The 12,145-nt window shown below is 40.4% G+C and overlaps 1 protein-coding gene across 1 annotated transcript; it reads right to left on the bottom strand.

Annotated features, from left to right (window-relative positions):
• Positions 1-303: 303 nt before the first annotated feature.
• On the bottom strand, positions 304-11,449 carry slco1d1 (solute carrier organic anion transporter family, member 1D1). The gene is made up of 13 exons (XM_030045865.1): positions 11,350-11,449; positions 10,860-10,992; positions 10,264-10,382; positions 9,866-10,012; positions 9,242-9,340; positions 7,962-8,222; positions 6,147-6,311; positions 4,105-4,300; positions 3,818-3,983; positions 2,358-2,542; positions 1,792-1,856; positions 1,489-1,606; positions 304-517 (listed from the first exon to the last, which is right to left on the bottom strand). Exons 1-13 carry the CDS (start codon positions 11,432-11,434, stop codon positions 304-306), a joined length of 1,953 nt encoding a protein of 650 aa, XP_029901725.1. The 5' UTR covers positions 11,435-11,449.
• Between the last annotated feature and the right edge of the window lie 696 nt (positions 11,450-12,145).

Below are 12,145 nucleotides of genomic sequence, written 5' to 3'. Positions count from 1 at the left end.
AATATTGATCTTATAAAACTGGATTGTGTATCATTTGATAGCAATTATGGGTTGTTATTATTAAACTAAACCTTAGTCAGGCTCTTTGACCTAAATAAATGCTGTTTGCCTTTATAGGGCAGATTACAGTGTCAAAAGGAGGTACACGACTGCTTATTCCAATGGAAAACCAAAGGGTGCAGATACTGTAACCATGTTTGGCCCGGTATGGCCGCAGCACATTAGTCTGCATGTGCAATGGAAAAGCCATACACCTTTCACCTGTAATGAGAACTTGAATGATGTCGCGCCGCTGAAAACGTCTTAAATTGTGCTCTCTCTGTCCAGGTCCTCTTTGTTTTTGACAATGTTGATATTAGCGTGTCCATTGGTCGCTTCATTACCCTCCAGGCCGTTCTCTTTGGCTTGATTCCTCAGCGATATCTTCTTCTGCCTCTTGACAATTCGGAAGTAGAGGAATACCCACAGCAGGTTGGTCAGGAGGTAGAGCGCATAGAGCAACCCCAGGAATGTATTTCTGCAAATGGAAGCCATTCAAATAAATTAAACTAGGTGAAACTTGAATTTTCCTCTTCCGAATTTGAGTTGATGCTGCAGCAGAGAGAAGATATTGTGAAGACATAATTATAAGCTGACATGAAATTGATGGCTGTAAAATGATGGTAATTTCATAAGATTTGCATCAGCACTGAGACTGGTGTTGATTGGTTGCATGACCAGAGGGGGAAAAGCTTTTTTTCCCCATAAATGTTTCCAGGTTTCATTCATTTAGGCACATGTGTGACATGTGAAAAAAAATCTATATCTATATCTATATATCTATATCTATACACATACATACACACATGCATATATATATATATATATATATATTACCATTAGAAAGCTGATTCAATGATAAAGTCCCACTGATCACTGTCCATGTGATTCTGTTTGGCTGTTTGGCCCAGTTTTAGCGCTCAACGTTGCCCCCTGGAGGTAGCCTCACACATTGTTGTAGGTGGAATATCTCCCTATGCAGACTATCTGTGGTTCAGGTCAGGAGTGTCATTTTGCTTCCTATAAACTGTGAGCCTGTAAAGCCCTTTGAGACTGTAAACATGGATCGAGGCCTATAAATAAACCTGAACTTGGACTAACAAACTGCACAGCAACCACACAAGCACAAACAAGTAATTCGGTGGCCAGATGAATAATATATAACCTACTGTTTAAGCATTTCTGTTCTCAGATCAGAGTTTCTGATGCAGTATCTTTGGAGAGTCCACAACATGCTTAGTTTATACTTAATGTTTTAAATGACATCATAAAATATATGCAAAAAAAAAAAAACTACTCAATTGCATAATGACTCTCAATGTAACTTCTTACCTCTGTCTTTCAGAATAATGATGAACATTATCCTCTTCAAATATTTAAACTATCCCTGCCTGTGGATGACTATTGGGATATTCTGATGAAGAGATGATTTCTGATGATGAATTTTACCTGAATGCATTGGCATCGTACAGTCTACACGCTCCACGGCCTCCGCACCGCTTGGTTCCCCACTTCAAACATGTCAGGTCAATCAGCGCTCCGAAATATATAGGAGGGGGGATCCCACCTGAAAACAAACAAATTCACATTTACACACGCAAGCATACAATAGGCTATTCATCCTGTGCTGAACACTATAACCATGAGAAATGGACAAAAAAAACATTTTCCTATCTGATGTAGCCCATATTTTGATTTGTATTCAGACATATTTATAGATGTTTTGAATATTGTGGTCTTGTGGAGACTCACCCAGAGTTCTTACTATCAGCGTCTGCATACCCAAAGCCAGTGACTTCAGCTCCGGCTGTATGGACCTGGCACACAGAAACATATTCATAATACATAGCATCACTAGACAATAAATAATACATCAATTCAGCTTGAAAAATACATATGGCATAATATTATTGATGACTACCCTTATTTTTTTTCCAAAATGAAGTATGTTTGTAGAATATCTTTTTCATTCATTCATTTGTTCATATTCGATACCTGCTTAGTCCTAATCAAGGTTGTAAAGGTATCGTTTTTCCACGTAAACTATAAATAATGATGGAAGACAGAGCTGAATATCTGAATACCTTGTTTTCTTTTCAACTCATGAACTCGGCATCGTTATCCAGCTATAATCACACCATGTTCAACTTATTTTCCCATCGCAAATACAGAGCCGACCTCTGGAGTTTGAACCCTGCTAATGCCTTTAAATACCTTCTGAGGCCTTAAAATCAACACATACAGGCACAGACATGCATTCTGCTGCCGTACCCAAACCCAGTGGTTGTTAACGGTTTTGAACATGCTTCTCCTCTAACCTGAGCAGCACAATGTATCCCGGCGTGCCCCCGCAGGCGGAAACGAAGGCCCCAAGTACCGACACTGCCATGTAGAATTTGAAGAAGCGGTCGCAGTCACTTTTCCTGGAACACTGGCCGAGCACGGCGGACATGTTCATGCCTGGAGTTAAGATCTCCCCAATACATGTACAGTTATTGAATACCTGAAAAACCAGAGAGACATGAAAATCAAACTTTATTTACGGTCTGGAGGAGTCTTGTTCCCTGTGGTGGGTTTCTCAGCTGCTTTGAGAAGCTGATGTTTGTTTCCAAATGTTTCCACATGTTTCCAAATGTTTCCAATGAGAATAACTGGCTGACATCCAATGTCTAATAAAAGACCAGTGTCAGTACAATATATTAGCAAAACTGATATCAGTCTAACCCTTATATACACTATGAAAAAAGCAATGACAACCATGAAAAACCTTGTCATGAGAGTCATACCGTCTACGCTGGCAAACCTGCAATAACGAGTCAACTTTATTGTCACGGAGTTCATGATTGTGGGATAGTCGAGTTCCAACCTCAATGTATTGTGACCCTTGTCCCTTTAAAACTCGGCCCCCACGTGGGGCACAATCACATGTCGGGATGAACCGATGCCATTTTTTTCCCAGCCTGAGTACCAAATACTGACTTTAAGGTACTCGCCAGTACCAAGTGTTAACATAAATACTTTTCTTAATACTGCAATATTCAGTTAAGAAAGTAGCAGGTGTACTGATTCGCAAGATACTGTTTTTTTTATTTTCAACAATTTAACTCACTTGTCTGATTTAATAAAATCTTATGGTAAATAACACTGTCACTGAGTTCTGAATTTGCAACATAAATCTTTAAGGGGAAAAAAAAAAACACGGAATCGTAAGTTTCAGTGCAATCCGTCACTGTCCCTGATTTTCAGCCGACAAATTATAAAGCTGAGCGATGTTTTCAGATCCTGTGATCTAGAGACAGCTGGGGAAGATGGAAAGAGCAAAGAGAGCGAACACAGGGCCTGGGAACATAAAGCCTTGGGAAAAAGGACTTTGGGAACATAGCACCTGGGAACACAGGACCTAGGGCACTGGGAACATAGGGCGGACCCCAAATGCTGCAAGCTGGTCAACTAGATTGAAATCATTGGGGCATGTTGATGATTGCAGACACAGCTGACACAGTAAAATAACCACTAAAAAAAACAAAATTTGTCCAGAAATCCAAGTTAGATCACAAATAGCTCTGTTTTAGGGTGACTTAGGGTGGAAGTTTTAGCCCTATAAAGTTAATCTAAGATATTACACGAAGCTGCATATGGCAAGATTTTTTTTTTTTTATCTGTTTGCCTATGTGTGTGTAAGTGTGTGTCTGCTTGTCTGCCTGGGTAAACCTTTTAACTACAAGCCCATTTATCTACAGTATGTGAGTATGAGTAACTCAAGCATATGCTCCCTCACCATCTCCTTGCCGGTCCCGGTGGAGCTCTGACAGCCAGCCAGGCAGGGCGAGGCGTACGTCATGCCATTGTAGGCGCAGACTGGGTCCCAGTGCTTCAGCGAACAGGTGCAGCCCATGTTGCACTGGGACAGCAGAGTGTCTGGCTGGTAGGACAGCTGAGGAGCCCTTTAGCACACACACACACGCACACACACACAAGAGCAAAATGTCGGCATCAGTCAAACGAGACCCAAGTGAATTTGCATGGAGGGCGTTTTTGACACATGCTGGCTTTCCTGTTGCTCACCCTTGGTACGAGATGGTGAGGCCTGCCACCTCTGCGTTGTCACAGTGGAGGAAGTACTGAGTGAGGAGCAGACAGAAGGAGCAGAGGGAGGAGCTCAGCGCCACCCTGGCTGCCCCAATGACTCCCAGCTTGAAGCGCTTCAGCACAAAACCTCCTGTGATGATGCCCAGGGCCACTGCAGGAAGGTTCATGATACCTGGACACACAGAATGGATACAGGCATATTGACAACTTTAATGGTTATGTGTAAAAATAACTAGTGATGCATTTACACATCTCCCAGTGGTTTTTACAGGTTATCAGGGTTAGGGGGCACTGATTTCTGCTATTCTATAGCTTCCTTATGCATGTTTTTTTTTCCTTCATAGGAAAATAGAAGCTCACATCGTTAGGCTAGTTTGAGGTGCTAATCATGCAACAGTTCACAAACACACTGAAGAGGCCAGCTTGCCTGGAGAAACTCTGGTGATTTATTAAAACTACACTGCAAAAATACTGCAATTGAGTCCAAAGCAGCATACAATCACTTTTGTCTCCTATGTTTTTCTCTTACGACACCTGAAGCAAACAAGGTACAGTATACTCTATAGAGGGGAGAGGATGAAAGGACAATAATAATCTATGCCAGTACACTAATGCACACTATGTACATGAAGATGGAAAAGTCTGGGTCCTATTTATCACCTGAAAATACCCAAAACAGGCCAAAGTGCTCAAACATCCGCACATTCATTTTCAAGCTGCTTATCCTTATTAGGCTGTTCAAACAGTTAAACAAAGTTACCTAGAAGTACCCAAAAGTCCTCAAAGTTACTCTTTGAGGTAGTTTTGGGTACCCTTAGGTAACTCTTTTAGCACTCTCTGGTATTGTTTAAAGATTGTTTTGGCGTCCCTGCTTTATTTGACAGTTAAAGTAGACAAACACAGGAGAAAGAGCAAAAGGCCTGAAGTTGGATTCGAACCCAGGACGCTGTAATCAGGACTCAGCCTTAACAAGTGGCACGTGGTCTTACCCAGTGAGCTACTGGGATGCCCTCTTTGGGGTAATTTTGGGTAACTGAGCACTTTTGGATACTTTTCCTATATTTCCTATATAAACATACAAATAAGAATTAGGTGGATATGGCCTCCTACACACATCAGTATCCACATTTCATCACATATATTATCTATATATTACATCCTAGGTTAATACACATTCACACTGTTTTTCAGACTGGAAGGGAAGTGGTGATTCCTTAAGAGGCCGAATCAAGTCGGTTAGTTTCTGAATCCCAGTACCGGGTGTCAGGTTCTGCCACTTGGTTCTTGGTTTCGTGGTTTCATGCTAACTCTCCTTATCTATACAATAATGTATATACTTCAGTTCCATCTGTATATTGTCATATTCATTACCATCTGTATATTTCACATCTCATATCTCTTTTTCTTAGGTTAGCCCTTATTGTATATTTTAGTTTTTAGTCTTTATAGTCTTTATTGTATATATTTAGCCTTTATTCTTTTTTACTTAACTTTATTGTATGTTTCTACTGTTGCTGCTGGAACACCAGAATTTCCCTGGTTTGGATCAATAAAGTATATCTATCTATCTATCTATCTATATTGTATTTCACCTTGTACAAAACAAGGACCAGAATGAGGACCACCTTCAAAGAGTTTTCAACCTCTTGTCAAAAGGCTTACAATTACTCTTTAATCCGTCTCCACTTCACCTTCTCCTTGATGACTGAAGTAGGTTTAATGAAATCAATAAGAGATAACAGCTCAGGTTGGAAACTAGACGAGCGAGCTGTTGAGTGATGAGTGTGTTTTCAAGGCGCTCGTGGGCGATCATAGCTCAGTGCTACTCCACTTTGCAGTCGGCTCTGAATTGCACAAACACACAGCAACAGGGCGCATCTGCGGCACACACTGCGGCGCTTCACTTTCAAGTCGACTTTATCTCTGGCAATCACGCTTCCTTTCAATAACAGCATTGTTTCAGCTGGCGCGAGGTGCACAGAGGGCAGACTTAAAGGGGAACTGTCACTGCTTTGTACCTATGAGGAGAATGGCCTTAGAGGAGGACTGGCCGTACACTTGCTCCATGTACTTCGGCTTGAACGTGATCATGCCAATGAAGGCATTGACGGACACCAGGGCGGTGAGGATGATCACTGGGAAGACGCTGTTTCTGAAAAGCCTCTTCAGAGACGGAAAGAAATCTGGCAAAGGACAGAGAAAAAGAGTGATAAGGCCCCAAACAAGACAGTTATGCTTTGAAAACTAATATTTTGTTGGCATGAACGTAAAATCTTATTACAAAACTGATGTAAATGACTTATATTATCTGCATTTTACAGATTTGTCAAGTAGTGTTTTTAGTCTGGCATTTAATTAAACCAATTTGTTTTCAGTTGTCTATTTCATATTGTGTTGTTGGTTACATAACAGTATTCAGCCCCCCTACTAAGAATAGATACAGCATTTCGGAAGGAATAAATCATTACATAATAATAATAATAATAATTTAAATAATGATAGACTGAATGCACAAATTTTACTGAATTGGAGCTGAATCTATACAGTTTCCCCAAATCTTAAAAATCCTTGTCTAATTAATCTGCTTGCTTTTTATTAACATTTCCCTCTGAGTGAGTTGTATAAAATTCATGATGATCAATAAGAGATAATGCATAATCACTACACATTGCAAAGATCCCAATTTTTTCCAACAAAAGTAAATATTTTTGAGGTTGCAAAAACAAAACGAAAACACTGCGGTTACTCTGGTGTATTGCACAATTGTTCCATTAGGAGCGACATTGCTGGCATGATGTGAAATCAATAAGAATATGATTATGAGGCTGGGTGAAAAAAAAGTGCTTGTCATCACTGCAGCGCAGCTTACATAGCTGTCTCTTTAATGGTATCTTGTTCAACTTTTACCCAGATTACTTTGTGTCTCAAAAACAGGTCCACTGGTCTGGGGTCTGGATTGGTCTGGGCTGTGTCAGCTGTTAATGATTGAATGAATCTTCTCCAACAGATATTTGTATAGTGACACATTTGTTGATGTTATGAATCTGCTGTTTTGTTTTGTTTTTTATCTCTTTGTCAAATTATTCAGCTTGGGCTAACGTTCAATGGCTCCATTTTTTTGCTACCGACTGCATATGAAACACTAAATATTCCCATCCTAGATTGGGAAACAAACAAAAGGTGACATGTGCACAACGCCAAAACATGCACCATCGGTTTACTTTAGAGGCTTACTATCTCACCACACAGAGTGCGGCCCTGCCCCTCAACTGGTTCAGTGTGATGACCTGTCCTTTCATTCAGTTTTCAAAGTGGGGTTCAGGGACCACCAGGGGTCCTTAAAGGGCTTTCACTGGGTCCTCAGCAAAACAAGAAACAGTTCAATGCCTCTATAATTTAATTCACTACAAACTGGTATGCTACAAACAATGTATGAGTGACTCTTCCGACATTAATTCTCATTCTTGCCACTTTGAATCTGTCTATCGGCATTCAAGTATGACATCTAAACAATTTAATACTTAAGACAACCAAAAATATCTTTACATATCAGTCTTTCTGAGACAAAATCATTTCAAATGGAGGTCTGCAAATGAATGAAGGCCAACCTAGGGGTCCCAAAGATGAAAAAGTAAGAAAAACCCTGCTTTGGTCAACAGTATTTGCATGTTAATACACTCCTTTCCTAGCTCAGAGATTATTGCAAACACTTCTCTGTAGAAAGGGATTATGGGCCAAATGACAGAAACAAATGGTTAATATGATCCATCAATTATTAGCCAACCTAAAGAACATTTTTGAATCAATTCTGTGCAGAAAAGGCAACACGATACCTTTAGCCAGCTCAGAAAAGGTAACCGGCTTCTCTTTTTCCTCATGATCCTGGTTGTCCTGTGGTAGGAAATTCTCCTGCTCTGCCACTGTGGTGAGCTCTGTGTTTTTGCTCTGGCTCTGCTCTTCGCCCTGCTTGGGCAGAGACTTGGGCAGGAACCAGAAGGGGATCCCAGACAGCAGCATCACGACACCAGTCACTATGAAGCCCAGCCACCAGGCGCCCACCCAGCGAGAGTCTTTATAGTTGATGGTGACAGTGTCTGGAAGAGGGAGATAGATGAGGATGGGGCAGCTTGGTGAGGAAATGGCTTCATATACATCCAGTTTTGGAAAAACAAAGTTTAACTCAACTTCCCTAGTATCATTTTAGTACACAAGTACAAAAGCTTTTTTTTTTGGTTTTTGATTTGTCATTCATTATATGAGAGTTTTTCCCAACATATACATCTCATTTTACAACAAAACTGTGTGAGCTTTGTTTTCATTTACTCAACAATATTTTGCATCCAGGGTTTGGTAGAAAATAAGATTCTTCTGAAAACCTGGCAATGCTAAGAAAGATTTCAAGAGAGAGCAAAAGCAAGTATACTTAGTGAGCAACAGGGGGAAAGCAAGAGTAACAAAGAAACTTTCAACTGATAAACCTTCAACTGATAAACACTTTTTTGTGGGGGGGTTTTTCTATCTCTGTCTACATGCTTATTGGGCTCATCTCACGAAACCCCATTTGACACCGTTTATCTAAACTACTCACTCCTGGCTGTGGTTGTTATGATTTACAAAGGTTTAAACATTAGCAGAAACTTCGGATGTTGCAGTCCTCTTGTCTCAGGATGGTCAACATCGCAAATCCTTGAGGCAGATGATTCTTTAACCCTGCACCAAGATTAAATGTGGGGAAACAGCCAGTGACATAAAGATGTCTGGGATATCCACAGTTACTCAAATAACAAATCTTACTCCTTAACCATAGTCTTAGGAAAGTGAAGGGAAGAAGAGTCAAAGGCTTTATTCAAGGGCACTTCAATGGCAGATGTTGAAAGATGGGGGGAAAAAAGTGTTTTGTTTACACTGACTCATCCAGATTTTCCTTCCTGTGCTCAAAACAGAGCTCTGCGTAATCTGACTGAATGCACTGACACAATTGAAGGGAAAATTAACTTGACAAAAAAGGTTTACTCATAAGTAGTGTCACCAAAACACACTCCGGAAATTGTACACGGTTGCAACACCGCATTAATCACTTTACACTAGTCGTACTCAAATTGAGGTCAGGTACCTAAATCCACAGATCCAATGTCCACATAGAGCTTGGCACAGAAAGACCCAAGCATGAATCCAAACATGGGTCCCAAGATTCCTACTGTCTGGATGCAGGCTAGCAAGGGGGGGAGGAGATAAAGAAAAACAGAGACAGATTAATACATATAGTATGGTACTCAGCAGGCACTGTCTAAAAAAAGGTCAATCATGTCAGAGGAAACAACCAATTATGGTTCAGACTTAGACATAATTAGTGATTACGAAATCCTCAGCACAGAGTTAACAGTTTACAGACAATGCCCCAGTTTAGAGCTAGGCTTAAATATATTGTGTCCTTTAGCAATTTGTCCCAAGTGACTTGCAGTAGTCAGACCGATGGTTAATTAATGTCTACTGAGCCCAGTTACCGCTTGTATAGTATTCATTTGTGTAGTATTAACCCTTGTTTTCTTTTTCAGAAGATCTGACCGACACTTATAAAAACGGCAAATGGCATTTTGTGGCAATGAATATTCATGTCTGATCATTAAGTGGATATACAAATTATATCTTTAACACAGAAACCATAAACAAGAAGGCTACTGTTTAAGATTAAAGATTATAACAACCAAAAGCTGACGAAAGATTGTGTGTAACTAACCCAAGTAGAAGGCAGTGTTCTCCTCTCTGGAGAAGTCGTCCAGGTAGGACACCCCCAAAGGCATGATGGGAGTCTCCCCGATGCCGCGCAACATGTTTCCCAGGAATACATAGACCCACATGGACGAGCCGGCTTCCTTTTCACAAGCTGAGTGGAGACAAAATGGTATTCTGTATATGGAGAATCCTTAGGTTTCACGCTCCATTCATTTATCTTGAGAATTATCATACTTCTCCATGAACATAAGCCTTTATTTGGTGTTGTACCCTAAATGGACAAGTGCATGAAAGCACGTGGAGATGTGGTTTAAAAATACATTGGTCATGACCAGTTGATCTCAGCAGCAGAAGCTGATTTTAAAACCAAAAGCTCCTCAGTTTGATGCAGAGTCAGAGTACCTGCTCTGGTCTCGTGTGTGGTCAAATCTTCAGTCATGGTTTGGTTGGACAGACACGGCAGGATGTTCTCAGTGGAGTTGGCGTTTGTGCTGTGGGACACGCTGGTCTCATATTTATACCTAACAGAAAGAGGAAATTCTTAGAAGACAATCGCATCTTTATTTGCAGTTTTGACAGGGTTAGCATGTAGGATTTCAGGAATCAGTGAAGTCAAGGGGTTTTTTTTGGACTGACATCAATGCATTTTGGAATTACACAATGATGTTTTGAATGGGTTTCTTTGGCCCAAAAGTTGTCACAACTATAAAAGACCAGAAGAAGAAACTTGGAAAAAGTTGCAGTTTGATTTGAGCTTAAGTTACACCAACATTTCTTGGATGCAGCCAGAAATAATATTATTGGTTGACTTTAATGGGAAGAACCAAAAACCTGATAAACTCAAATGGCAAAGAAAGGAACCTGGTCTTGTCTTTAAATCATAACGACTTTTTAGCCAAGGGAACCCATTGCTCAAAAACGCTAACTCACTTTCAAAACTGGACGGCTCTATTTGTAAATATGAATATTAAGGAAGATAAAGGAAACTGTGGACTGACTGTCCCTGGAAGAAGTGAGGCAGAGCTGTGCATAAGCTACCAGCAGCCATGATCAGACAGCCGGCACCGATCAGCCTGGGACGATGGAGCTTGGCACCAAAGTAGCTCACGAAGGCTATCACCAACAGGTTGCCTGGGATGGAGAAAAGTGGAAGAGTAAATGAAAGACTGGTTGAATTAATAACTGCCAAAAATGTGGAATTAGCACCTAATTTAGTGAATGAGTGTAAATGGTTTTCATCACCAAATCGACTGGCTGATAATTTATCTACTTAATGCCCTTTTTTTTTTTTTTGTCAGCTGAGTATAATCGGTTTCAGTTATTGCAGTTTTTAATTAAATATCTGCAATTCCTCAGCAATTAGATTGAGTATTACTCAAAGTTACATTTAATATTAAATTATAGTACCATGGGTTGTATGAATTCACATTGGATCTGTGAAAACAACTATCTCGCGCCATGCACTGTCTCCAAAAAACATGGACATACCGATCTCGAAGCTGCCATCAATGACTCCTATGAGGGAGCTGGGGATGTCAAAGCGCCTCTCAATCTGGGTGACGGAGCTCTTCATGTAGGCACCGCCGAAGGCTTTGGAGAAATAGACGAAGGACATGGCGGCCAGGAAGAGCTGGAAGGAACATGTGAGAGTTTGTTGGGTGAAGCTCTCCTGGATAGAAAGTGCCTTTTCACGCTGCACTACACTTATCCTGTGCACAAGCATTTGGTTAAGCCTGGACTATGTGTTAGCCCTGGGTTAACCATCAGTGCTTGTAACCTGAAATCCTGGGTTTATATCCACTCCACAAAATGCTACACATGACCAGTGTTTACCTTCTACATACAGTATACCCATCAGTCCTACCAGTTCACACTGGCTTTAGTTGGCGCTGTGTTCTTTGAAATTTCAGGGGTTTGGGCTTTGAGGGATTTTGATTTGACTGGATTTAAGGATAAGATCACTCTGTCTAAAATGTCTTACAAAAAATTAAAAAAAAATAATAAAATAAACATAAAAATAAATAAAATAAAATAAACAACTTCATCTTCTTCCGCCTCTTAGTAGTAGTAGTAGTAGTAGTGGTATTTGTAGTAACTCCTACTGAAAGGATAAATCCTATACTGGAGTTTTTACAACTTCATTCAAACAGTGAAAGCTTGTTGATGAGTCTTTTATGACTGCCAAGGATGGAAAGGAAGTAGTAACGCTTTGTGCTGTTTAGGGAAGAGAGAATGCCTAAAAATATGTAGGGGAAAGGGGGAGAGTGGAAGAAAGCATGTTTTC

Source organism: Myripristis murdjan, chromosome 23 (assembly GCF_902150065.1).
Source record: "Myripristis murdjan chromosome 23, fMyrMur1.1, whole genome shotgun sequence".
Lineage (NCBI taxonomy): Eukaryota > Metazoa > Chordata > Actinopteri > Holocentriformes > Holocentridae > Myripristis > Myripristis murdjan.
This window is presented reverse-complemented; position numbering and strand designations above follow the sequence as displayed.